At 38.7% G+C, this 13,419-nt stretch overlaps 1 protein-coding gene across 2 annotated transcripts in view; it reads right to left on the minus strand.

The window, feature by feature from the left end:
• Window positions 1-3,190: 3,190 nt before the first annotated feature.
• Window positions 3,191-13,419, minus strand: part of Fndc3c1 (fibronectin type III domain containing 3C1) — a 57,650-nt gene continuing 47,421 nt past the window's right edge. For both annotated transcript variants that reach the window (XM_087599915.1, NM_001191722.1), the window contains 5 exons: window positions 12,780-13,054; window positions 12,261-12,473; window positions 11,744-11,910; window positions 4,636-4,757; window positions 3,191-3,937 (listed from right to left, as the gene is read on the minus strand). In XM_087599915.1, the coding sequence (XP_087456041.1) occupies window positions 3,602-3,937; window positions 4,636-4,757; window positions 11,744-11,910; window positions 12,261-12,473; window positions 12,780-13,054 (1,113 nt within the window). In that variant the 3' untranslated portion in view covers window positions 3,191-3,601. The remainder of the gene's footprint in view (window positions 3,938-4,635; window positions 4,758-11,743; window positions 11,911-12,260; window positions 12,474-12,779; window positions 13,055-13,419) is intronic.

Genomic DNA, 13,419 nt, shown 5'->3' on the forward strand with positions numbered 1-13,419 from the left:
TATATTCTTGATTTGTGTATGGTGTAGTTTCTCTCCTTGTGTTGGAGTTTTCCATCTATTATCCTTTGTAGGGCTGAATTTGTAGAATGATATTGTGTAAATTTGGTTTTGTCATGGAATATCTTGGTTTCTTCATCTATGTTAATTGAGAGTTTTGCTGGATATCATGGCTTGGGCTGGCATTTGTGTTCTCTTAGGGTCTCTATGGCATCTGACTAGGACATTCTGGCTTTTATAGTCTCTGGTGGGAAGTCTGGTGTAATTCTTATAGGTTTGCCTTTATATGTCACTTGACCTTTTTCCCTTACTGTTTTTAATATTCTTTCTTTGTTTTGTGCTTTTGGTGTTTTGACTATTATGTGACGGGAGGAATTTCTCTTCTCATCCAGTCTATTTTGAGTTTTGTTTATGGGCATCTCTTTCTTTAGGTTAGGGAAGTTTTATTCTATAATTTTGTTGAATATATTTACTGGCCCTTTAAGTTGGGAGTCTTCACTCTCTTCTATATGTATTTTCCTTGGGTTTGATGTTCTCATTGTGTCCTGTATTTCCTGAATGTTTTGGGCTAGGAGATTTTTGTGTTTTACATTATCTTTGATGGTTGTGTTGATGTTTTCTGTGGTATCATCTACCCCTGAGATTCTCTCTTTTATCTCTTCTATTCTGTTGGTGATGCTTGCATCTATGACTCCTGATCTCTTTCTTAGGTTTTCTATCTCCAGGGTTGTCTCCCTTTGTGCTTTCTTTATTGTTTCTATTTCCATTTTTAAATACTGGATGGTTTTGTTCAATTCCTTCACCTGTTTTGTTGTGTTTCCCTGTAATTCTTTTAGGGATTTTTGTGTTTCCTCTTAAAGGCTTCTACTTGTTTTTTTGTGTTGTCCTGCATTTCTTTAAGGGAGTTATTTATCTCCTTCATTATTATCATAAAATATGATTTTAAATCTAAATCTTGCTTTTCCTGTGTGTTTAGATATCCAGTATTTTCTTTGGTGGAAGAACTGGGTTCTGATGATGCCAAGTATTTTTGGTTTCTGTTCCTTAGTTTTCTGCACTTGCCTCTTGCCATTCGGTTGTCTCTGGTGTTTGCTTGTCTTGCTGTTTCTCATAGTGGCTTGAGCCTCCTGTAGGCATCTGTGTCAGTACTCCTATAGAACTGTTTTCCTGTTTTCTTTCAGCTGTTTCTGGGAACAGGTGCTCTGGTCTAAGATGTGTAGGCATTCCTGGTGACTGTCTTTCAGCTCTCAGTGCAGCCAGAAATCAGAAGTGTCCTGCCCCTGACTGCTGCTAGATCCCTGTGCCCAGGTGGCACAGCTGGCACTAGGCGATTACCTCCTGGGTCAGGAAAGTAGGCAAAGGGTAGTCTCCTCTGATTTCTCAGGAGTGTCTGCACTTCTGAGGGTCCAGCTCTCTCCCCCATGGGATTTGAGTGTAGGGAGCTGTTTGACTATTCAGTTCAGTTCTGGGAGCAGACCAGAACAGCAGGTCCCTCAGCTGACTATTCCTATATTCCTGTTTCCAGAGGCACTATGCAGTTTCCTCTTGGACCAGGGATGCGGGCAAATGTGGGCAGAAGTGGCAGTCTGTCCTGCAGTCTCAGAATGGTCCACATTTCTGGGTGTTCAGCTCTCTTCTCTACAGGATTTGTGTCTGAACATTTCTTTATTTGCTTTTTTGCCTTTCAAGATTCTTCTCTTGTGAATTCTGTTTAGTTCAATAACCCAGATTTTGATTGCATTGTTTAGTTTCTTGGTGGTTAACTTCTTGAATTATTTTAAAATATATTTTGAATATTAGCTCTCTAATGGATGTGGGTTAGTGAAGATTTTTTCCTATTCTGTAGGTTGTTGATTTGTCCAATTAAATGTGTCCTTTTCCTTACAGAAACTTTTTAGTTTCATGAGGTGTCACTTGTCAATTCTTGATTTTAGAGCTTGAGCCATTGGAGTTCTGTTTAGGAAACTTCCCTGTGTGCTAATGAGTTTGGGCATTTCCCCCATTTTCTTTTCTATTAGATTCAAGATATCTGGTTTTATGTGGAGGTCTTTGATTCACTTGGGGGACTGAAGAGATGGTTCACCCGATAATGTCCAGGCTCACAACCAAAAATACAAGAGAAGACTGAGCCAATGTATATCAAAATGTGGTGGTACTTGTATAAAATCACTTATCAGTGTCCGATAAAAGACTCAATCTTTGTATGTGACAGAATTGTCAATGGCCTTTAGAAGTGGATATCTTCATTGTGAATTTAAGACATTAAGTGTCAAAACCACTGAAATAGGAAATAGCATCCTACAGATTTTCAGTGAGGGCAGTAAGTTTCTTGACCTATTCTGGGAAAGGTTCATGGAGGGTGAATTGTGGGAACTGTGTTGAGATGCTTTGTGTCTAACTAGAAATAGATGCAAATCCATCTATGGTAAGAGAAAACAAAGATAACACTCTGTGTCCATATGAATGCATATGATTATGTATGTCTACAACATTTGACAATAGCAATGGGAAGGTAGCCAGGACAGGGTGTTTTAAAGAGCTTACAATGGTATAGAATCATTCTCTATATTTTCCTTTCCTTTTTGCCTACTTTCTATTACAGCAAAATGCTATAAAGCACTATTTCCCACTACAAAGCATGATGGCTAATCTTGGTTGTCACTGTGTCTGCATCTTGAGTCAATTAAACCCAACATGCTAGATACTCCCATGAAACATTTTCTTAATTAGACTATTTCAAGCAGGTCGACCCATCCTAGATTTTGGCTGAACCTTCTGGTGGTAGACTACAGAGGACACAGGGCAAGGAAGTGTTTGTTTTTATCTGGTCTTCTCAGACTCGTCCTGGCAAGTTTATCTATCCTGTTGCTATCTGATAGTAAATCCAACTTCTTCAGGGTTCCAATACAGTCTGAAATCCAGCAGCTCTCTTGGAATTCTTAGGGATGCCCGCACCAGACTGAGAGTGCTGAGACATCTGCCCTATGGATGAACTACTAATTTTTGACTTTTTTGTTAGAAGACAGTATTGGACTATCCAGACCACATATGCTGTTATACACTCTGATAAATTACCTGTGTGTGTGTGTGTGTGTGTGTGTGTGTGTGTGTGTGTTTGTATGTGTGTACATATGTATTCTGCTAGCTCTGTTCCTACCAATAGCTGAATATATTATTTTGAACAAATAAGAAGTTTGGTAGATACATTTTTATTACTTCATGTGTACATTAACAGGACAGATAGAAGTGATTTTTCTCATTTTATTCTAAAGAAATTCCAAAATACTGTTCTTATTTCATAGTCCTAAAAGTTTTTGAAAACATTAACTTGAAGAGAGAAGATAGAAAGTTTCCACAAATGACTGAATTTGATATAACAAAGCAATGGTTGTTGACAGAACAATGAAAATTCATGGTAGGTTTTTCCTTAGAAATCTCTTTTCTTCTGTATAAGAGCATGTAAAGTGAAGATAGGGGTTTTGCTTTTTTCCCCCTGTTTCTACTTTCTATCAATAAGCATTAATTATAAGCATAAGCATTATGATGTATCTAAGGCTTTCTAAATTGTATATAATCTGCTTTCTTTTTTTCCTAAAAGAATACACTAATTGATAAGGAAATACTGAACAGCAACAGCACACAAAACAGCAATAAGTGCGAAACCTATCAAAAGGGTAAGAACGAAGGTATCATCACTCATCTCTGTCTTGCACTTTTCCCCTTTCTCACTGTGGTTGCCTTTTCCTTTACCCCCACTGCCTTTGCCATGCCCTGAGTGATGCTTATAGGTCGAGAACAGAGCACTGGGGCTATATGGCCCCCACAGCTCTTGGAGACCATTGGAGGTTTCATATTGGCGTCCTGCACAGACCTTGAAGCGGTAGCGTGAATTTGCATGATAGTTCGAAAAGGAAAAGGAAGTGTTCGGTCCTTTGTAAATCTAGGGAAAAAGAATCAAAGGAAAATTATGGTTTCCTTTTCAATTCAAAGTAGATAGAATTTTATAACAAGCAAAATGAAAATTATTTCATGAACATGTTTGTAACAAAAGAAAAAGTTTACTCAGTGTTTCTAATGTTGAGGGAATTCAGTATTGCTTAGATAATTTTACTCAATAAAGCATAGCAAACCCTACAACTGTTAAAGTTTAAATACATTATGTATGTGAACCATGGGTTAAGGCTAGTAGGAATTAAGAGATACTGCATAATTCAATAAAGTTAGTTGTCTCCAAATAAAGATTATGTACATAAATATTATGGATGAGATGGAATTTGGGATAAGATTTAGTTAAACACCTTTAAAAATGACTTACTCCCTGCCAAAAGGGCAACCCTCCACTGGACATAGAACTATAATTTAATTTCTTAATCCTGATTATCCTATAACTCCTCACTCCTTAGACCAGGCTGGCCTCAAATCAAAGGTCCACCTGCCTCTGCCTCCCAAGTACTGGGGTCAAAGCAGGTCCCACCGCATCTTGGCATTTTATTAAGGCAAGGTCTCTACCTTCAAACTTGTTAGGTAGTCAAGAGAAGCTGTCTGTATCCTCCTGCCTATACCCCACAAGTGCTCAGGATAAAGAAATGTACTGCCATGCCTGGCAAAATGTTAAAGACTAAATTTGAGACAATATACCTGATGAGCCTTTTTTCCGGTGGTGACTTGAACACAGTACACAATGGGGTCACCTTTAATTGGTTCCAAAGTCTCCCATTTGATCTCACAACAATTGTTATTCAGTGGATGAACTTTGGGTGCTGGGGAAAAAAATTACATTTTAGAAGGTTTTTTTTTCCTAAGTGATTTCTATTTTTTTCCTAAATGATTTACAATACATCAAAAAAAAGACTCATGAAACCATTAAAAAAAGTAGTTCTAATATGAGAAATATATAACCACATTTTAAAAAGATACTTATGTATTTTGAGTAAAGGTCTCACTATGTAGATGTGGATGGTTTGGAACTCACTGAGAATACCAGACCACCCTTGAAGTCACAGATATTCACCTATCTTTGCCCATCTTGTGCTGACATTAAAGGCATTTGCTACCACACCCAACCGACTATATATATATTATTGGAAATAATATTGTTATACCATCAGGTATCATGATTGTGGAAAATTCTTAAAAAGTTATAACCTAGTAGTGCTTCTTTAGATTTTAAATGGAAGTTATAATAACTTTAATAATGCTCTTTACTCCTAGAATCATCTGCATTGTATTTATATGGTATGTTGTATATTTAGAAGTGTTTTTGTATTAATAAATAACGTTGTTTTAGGAGTTTAGCAATTATGTGAGACAGAAAGGAGCGAATAATTTATTTAATGATATTCTCTATATTTTAAGAAAATGGAACCTAAACATATATGTCAGCAGTCAGAACAGAAGAAGGCATTATTGTCATCTAAGCACGATTATTTAAATTGAATGTGTTTCAGTTAGCAGGATACTAAAGAGGAATGATTTCATATCAGTGTTGAACTTGGGGCCTAGAGAGATGAGTCCAAAGTTAAGGCACTGGCTCCTCTTTCTGAGAACCGAGGTTTAATTCGCAGGATCCATATGTCAGCTTAGAACTGTCTGTAACTCCAGTTACAGGGGATCTGTCACCCTCTCACAGTTGTAAATGAAGGGAAACATTAATACACAAGGAGTAAATATAAACAATGAGTCGACTCACGAGGAAAGACAGGATCAAGCAGACATCCCAACTGGGAAATGGAAAAGCAATCCTCAAGTCCAAGGTTCTGAGAACTGCAGACTCGTACTCATTGTTCGTGTGATACATAGCACTTTACTCCTCAGAGTGTCTCCCATCTGTGGGACTCAATGTCTCACTCTTTTTCTAAAGCTTTATTGGAATCATTAATTCTATTTTATGTGTGTTTGCCTGCAGATATCTATGGGTGGCAGTGTGTATGCTGGTGTTCCCAGAGGTCAGAGAGGGCAGGAGATGACCTAGAACTGGAATAATGAATGCATGTTTTTGAACCACCAAGTGGGAACTGGGAATCGAACTCAGGTCTTCTGAAAGGAACAAGTGCACTTACACTCCGAGACATCGCTTCAGCTCCAAGTCTTACTTTTAAAAGTGTAATGGTGAAAGTAGATGACCTCTAAGATATTTAAAAATACCGATTGTGGGAGTTTTATTGAACCGTTTTTTATGGTTTCCAAGGCATCGTTTCTCTGTGAAGCCCTGTCAGTTCTGAACTCACTCTGTAGACCAGGCTGGCTCATACAGACCCTAAGAGAACACAAATGCCAGCCCACAAATCCAGCAAAACTCTCAATGAACATAGATGTAGATACTAAGATATTCTATGACAATAGCAAATTTACCAATATCTTTCTACAAATCCAGCCCTACATAGGATAATAAATGGTAAAGCCAACACAGGGGGGCAAGCTACACCAGAGAAGACAAGCACACAAACAAAATCTCACCTCCAAATACGAAGATAAGAGGAAACAACAATTATTATTCCTTAATATCTCTAAAAATCAATGGACTTCATTCCCTAATAAAAAGACACAGATTAACAAACTGGATACGCAATGAGGACCCAGCACTAAATTGCCTACAGGAAACATACCTCAGAGACAAAACCAGACACTACCTCAGAGTAAAAGGCTGGAAAAGAACTTTCTAAACAAATGATCTGAAGAAGCGAGATGGAGTAGCCATTCTAATATGGAATAAAATCAATTTTCAACTAAAAGTCATCAAAAAAGATAAGGAAGGACACTTCATATTCATCAAAGGAAAAATCCACCGAAATGAACTCTCAATCCTAAATATCTATGCTCCAAATACAAGGGCACCTATATATATAAAAGAAACCTTACTAAAGCTCAAAGCACACATTGTACCTTACACAAAAATAGTAGATTTCGACATCCCACTCTAATCAATGGACAGTTCATGGAAACAGAAATAAAACAGAGACATAGACTAACAGAAGTCATGAAACAAATGGACTAAACAGATATTTATAGATCATTCTATCATAAAACAAAAGGATCTACCTTCTTCTCACCACCTCATGGTACTTTCTCCAAAACTGACCATATAATCGGTCATAAAACAGGCCTCACAAGTTAGAGAAAGATAGAAATAATCCCATGCGTCCTATCAGACCACCACAGGCTAAAGCTGTTTGTCAATAACAATAAGGAAAGAACACCCACATATATATGGAAGTTGAACAATGCTCTACTCTATGACAACTTGGTCAGGGAAGAAGTACATAAAGAAATTAAAGACTTCTTAGAATTTAATGGAAATGAATGTACAACATACCCAAACTTATGGGACACAATGAAAGCTGTGCTAAGAGGAAAACTCATAGCTCTGAGTGCCTGCAGAAAGAAACAGGAGACAGCATATATCAGCAGCTTGACAGCACACCTAAAAGCACTAGAACAAAAAGAAGCAAACACACCAAGGAGGAGTAGATGTCAGGAAATAATCAAACTCGGAGCTGAAATCAACCAAGTAGAAACAAAAAGGACTATACAAAAGTCAACAGAAACGAGAGCTGGTTTGTTGAGAAAATCAACAAGATAGGTAAACCCTTAGTCGGACTAACAAGAGGACACAGAGCGTGTGTCCAATTTAACAAACTCAGAAATGACAAGGGAGACATAACAACTGAATCAGAGGAAATTCAAAAAAATCATCAGATCCTACTACAAGAGCCTATATTCAGCAAAACTTGAGCATCTGGAGGAAATGGACAATTTCCTACACAGATACCAGGTATAGAAGTTAAATAAGGAACAGATAAACCATTTAAACCACCCCATAACTCCTAAAGAAATAGAAGCAGCATTAAAAGTCTCCCATCCAAAAAAGAGCCCAGGTCCAGATGGGATCAGTGCAGAATTCTATCAGACCTTCATAGAAGACCTCATCCCAATACTGTCCAAACTATTCCACAAAATTGAAATAGATGGAGAGCTACTGAGCTCCTTTATTGAAGCCAAAGGTACTCTTATAGTTAAACCACACAAAGACTCAACAAAGAAAGAGAACTTCAGTCCAATTTCTTTTATGAATATCGGCACACAAATACTCAATAAAATTCTTGCAAACCGAATCCAAGAGCACATCAAAATGATCATACATCATGATCAAGAAGGCTTCATCAGGGGCATGCAGGGGTGGTTTAATATACGAAAAACCATTAACATAATCAACTATATAAACAAACTGAAAGATTAAAAACCACACAATCATTTCATTAGATGCTGAGAAAGCATTTGACAAAATTCAACACACCTTCATGATAAAATTCCTGGAAAGATTTGGAATTCAAGGCCCATACCTAAACATAGTAAAAGCCATATACAGCAAACCAGTTGCTAACATTAAACTAAATGGAGAGAAACTTGAAGCAATCCCACTAAAATCAGGGACTAAACAAGGCTGCCCACTCTCTCCCTACTTATTCAATATAGTTCTGGAAGTCTTAGCCAGAGCAATCAGACAACAAAAGGAGATCAAAGGGATACAGATTGGAAAGGAAGAAGTCAAAATATCAGTATTTGCAGATTATACGATAGTATATTTAAGTGATCCCAAAAGTTCCACCAGAGAACTACTAAAACTGATAAACAGCTTCAGCAAAGTGGATGGGTATAAAATTAACTTAAATAAATCAGTAGCCTTCCTCTACACAAAAGAGAGACAAGCCGAGAAAGAAATTAGGTAAATGACACACTTCATAATAGTTCCTAATAATATAAAATACCTCGGTGTGACTTTAACCAAGCAGGTGAAAGATCTGTATGATAAGAAATTCAAGCCTCTGAAGAAAGAAATTGAAGAAGACCTCAGAAGATGGAAAGATCTCCCATGCTCATGGATTGGCAGGATTAGTATAGTAAAAATGGCCATTTTACCAAAAGCGATCTACAGATTCAATGCAATCCCCATCAAAATACCAATCCATTTCTTCATAGAGTTAGACAGAACAATTTGCAAATTCATCTGGAATAACAAAAAACCCAGGATAGCTAAAACTATCCTCAACAATAAAACAACTTCTGGGGGAATCACTATCCCTGAACTCAAGCAGTATTACAGAGCAATAGTGATAAAAACTGCATGGTATTGGTACAGAGACAGACAGATAGACCAGTGGAATAGAATTGAAGACCCAGAAATGAACCCACACACCTATGGTCACTTGATTTTTGACAAAGGAGCCAAAACCATCCATTGGAAAAAAGATCGCATTTTTAGCAAATGCTGATGGTTCAACTGGAGATCAACATGTAGAAGAATGCAGATCGATCCATGCTTATCACCCTGTACAAAGCTTAAGTCCAAGTGAATCAAGGACCTCCACATCAAACCAGATACGCTCAAACTAATAGAAGAAAAAGTGGGGAAGCATCTCAAAGACATGGGCACTGGAGAAAATTTCCTGAATGAAACACCAATGGCTTATGCTCTAAGATCAAGAATCGACAAATGGGATCTCATAAAACTGCAAAACTTCTGTAAGGCAAAGGACACTGTGGTTAGGACAAAACGGCAACCAACAGATTGGGAAAAGATCTTTACCAATCCTACAACTGACAGAGGGCTTGTATACAAAACATACAAAGAACTCAAGAAGTTAGACCGCAGGGAGACAAATAACCCTATTAAAAAATGGGGTTCAGAGCTAAACAAAGAATTCACAGCTGAGGAATGCCGAATGGCTGAGAAACACCTAAAGAAATGTTCAACATCTTTAGTCATAAGGGAAATGCAAATCAAAACAACCCTGAGATTTTACCTCACACCAGTGAGAATGGCTAAGATCAAAAACTCAGGTGACAGCAAATGCTGGCGAGGATGTGGAGAAAGAGGAACACTCCTCTATTGTTGGTGGGATTGCAGACTGGTACAACCATTCTGGAAATCAGTCTGGAGGTTCCTCAGAAAATTGGACATTGAACTACCTGAGTACCCAGGTATACCTCTCTTGGGCATATACCGAAATGATGCCCCAACATATAAAAAAGACACGTGCTCCACTATGTTCATAGCAGCCTTATTTATAATAGCCAGAAGCTGGAAAGAACCCAGATGCCATTCAAGAGAGGAATGGATACAGAAAATGTGGTACATCTACACAATGGAATATTACTCAGCTATCAAAAACAATGACTTTATGAAATTCAGAAGCAAATGGATGGAACTGGAAAATATCATCCTGAGTGAGCTAACCCAATCACAGAAAGACATACATGGTATGCACTCATTGATAAGTGGCTATTAGCCCAAATGCTTGAATTACCCTAGATGCCTAGAACAAATGAAACTCAAGACGGATGATCAAAATGTGAATGCTTCACTCCTTCTTTAAAAGGGGAACAAGAATACCCTTGACAGGGAAGAGAGAGGCAAAGATTAAAACAGAGACAGAAGGAACACCCATTCAGAGCCTGCCCCACATGTGGCCCATACATATACAGCCACCCAATTAGACAAGATGGATGAAGCAAAGAAGTGCAGGCCGACAGGAGCCGGATGTAGATCGCTCCTGAGAGACACAGCCAGAATACAGCAAATACAGAGGCGAATGCCAGCAGCAAACCACTGAACTGAGAACAGGACCCCCGTTGAAGGAATCAGAGAAAGAACTGGAAGAGCTTGAAGGGGCTCGAGACCCCATACGTACAACAATGCCAAGCAACCAGAGCTTCCAGGGACTAAGCCACTACCTAAAGACTATACATGGACTGACCCTGGACTCTGACCCCATAGGTAGCAATGAATATCCTAGTAAGAGCACCAGTGGAAGGGGAAGCCCTTGGTCCTGCCAAGACTGAACCCCAGTGAACGTGATTTTTGGGGAGGAGGGCGGTAATGGGGGGAGGATGGGGAGGGGAACACCCATAGAGAAGGGGAGGTGGAGGGGCTAGGGGAATGTTGGCCTGGAAACCGGGAAAGGGAATAACATTTGAAATGTAAATAAGAAATACCCACTTTAATAAAGATGGAAAAAGTAAAAGTACTGATTGTGGGACTTTTATTATATGACCTTTTATGGTTTCCAAGGCATGGATTCTCTGTGAAGCCCTGGCAGTCCTGTACTCACTCTGTAGATCAGGCTGGCTCCCAGAGTGATGGGATTAACGGCATGACCCATTACCATGCTTGAAATCTTAAAGAATCTTACATTGCCCTTTATCTCTAATTAAGCACTATATTTTTGTGTAATTTTCCTAGTAGTACATTTTAAAAATTCCTCCTGCTAGTTTTATTTTAAGATTTAACTTTCAAAATTTTAAACTGTTTAAGCATGTTGAGTGTTTTGCCTGGAAAAATAGTATGTCTGCATCACCTGAGTGCCAGGAATTTCTGGAGGCCAGATGGGTATATTGTTACCCCTGCAACTGCGATGGTCTTGTTCTCTCATGCTACTAGGACTTGTCCACCTCCAGTCTTCCACCTTCAACTTTCATATTATGTGTTTGATGCCCTCTGTACCCCTTCCTGAGAGCCTATCTTCCACCCTATGATTTCCACTGCCCTGGCCACTACCAAGAGTTACTGTCACCTAAACACATTGATATAAAAACTCAAAAGGAAGAGTTTTCATAAGACAGTACATGTAGCCTGTGTCTTTCTGAACCAGGTCTCCTGACTTAATCTCGTATTTTCTAATTACGTCTCAATTCAATATATGTTCTGTAGATGCACCAGTAAAATGGCTACTGTGTGTATTCCATTTACCTTTAAGTGCAGTTGGTGGGGACTTGGTTGTAGTGAAAGTGTAGATGTCAGACTCTGGTCCTTCCCCAGCTTCATTACACGCCTGGATTTTAAACTTGTATTGTGTATATTCAGTCAGTTTTTGCACTTTGTGAGTCACATCTGTCCCACGGTAAATGACAGAAAACCTGAGAGAAAGAAGATAAAGATCGGGGGCAGTGTTATAGTCATCACTGAAGCCCAGAGAAGTCTAATTAAGCCAGTATTGAACAACAAAAAGGCCAATAGAAATCAATATGGTAGCATGTGTGTGTGTGTGTGTGTGTGTGTGTGAGAGAGAGAGAGAGAGAGAGACAGAGACAGAGACACAGAGACAGCGAGACACAGAGCGAGAGACAGAGACAGAGAGAGATTGAGAGAGAGACAGAGACAGAGAGAGAGACAGAGACAGAGAAAGAGAGACCTAGCATGCCCGACAGGATATAACAGTTTAATCTTCTTTCTACTGCAGTAGATTTTAATTGGGAAGTGTATTTACCTGCCAGATCGGTCTTCCATTAGTAAGTTGTAGCTGATAAAGTTTGCAAGTGACTTTTTGCTGGAGACTGTGCCCCATTTGAGTCTGAGACTCTGGTGTCCGTAGACCACACAATTAAGCTGCGGAGGCTCTGGTGGCAGTGGTTTGGTTTTGCATCTTATTGATGGGCTAAAAGGGCTTAGTCCATAATGATTGATAGCTTGAATTCTGATTCTAGTGGTAAAAGTAAAACGTATGAGTTGATATTTAGTAAATAAAATTATTTTCTTCATATACGCCAACCCACTCTATTTATATTAGAATGATGATGGTACTGAGTACAAGACAGATTTCCAAGAAGTAATTACTATTGAGAATATTGATGGCAAGCAGACATGGGCTCTTGTTGCTATCAACCCTCACCAATTAAGTAGAACTCTTTTCAAAAGGCATCTGAAGTGTATGAAATACACAAATGTGTATGTGTTCAAAATTCTCAACACTCTCTTCATGTACCCAAAATAAGATATAGTGACTTACCGGTATGTAGTATTAGGTTGTAGATTTTTCAGAACATACTCGGTTACCCTTTTGACAGTCACGATTTTTTTATCTCCATATTCAATGTTATATCCAGTGATCTGAGAGCCATGGCAGTCCGGCTCCTCCCACCGGATAGCTATGCAAGTTGATGACTGCTTGGCAGGCACTTTGTTTTCAACTTCTTGTAACATTGGAACCATTGCTGGTACCGTTCCAGGTGTTGTCACTTTTGCAGTTCCTCCAAACATTCCAACCCCAACTATATTTACAGCCTGAAAAACACATGCTTTGTTAGCAATTCACTTCAAACATTTTCTGTGCATGGACCATTTTGTGGCATAGGGAAACCATGAGTCTTAGACTCATATTCTAACCTTTTGTTTCTATGCTGCAGGAATAAAAGGTGAGACTTGCAAGCTGCATTTTTAGGAATGAGAGGTGAGCACACCAGGGAAAGAAAGTTGAGGGTGTTGATGTGGATATTTTAGGAAAACTATACCTCTAAAATGTCACCTACCACTACACTAAGCTGTTCACTATTAGTCTTCATGCTTGAGTTTCTATCTCTGTTTCGATACCATCCAGTTAATCAATTTCAGTTTCCTTGGGAAAGCATTCATTATCATGTTGTTTGACA

The sequence above is a fragment of the Rattus norvegicus genome, chromosome X, assembly GCF_021556685.1.
Source record: "Rattus norvegicus strain SHRSP/BbbUtx chromosome X, alternate assembly SHRSP_T2T, whole genome shotgun sequence".
In the NCBI taxonomy this organism is placed as follows: Eukaryota; Metazoa; Chordata; class Mammalia; order Rodentia; family Muridae; genus Rattus; species Rattus norvegicus.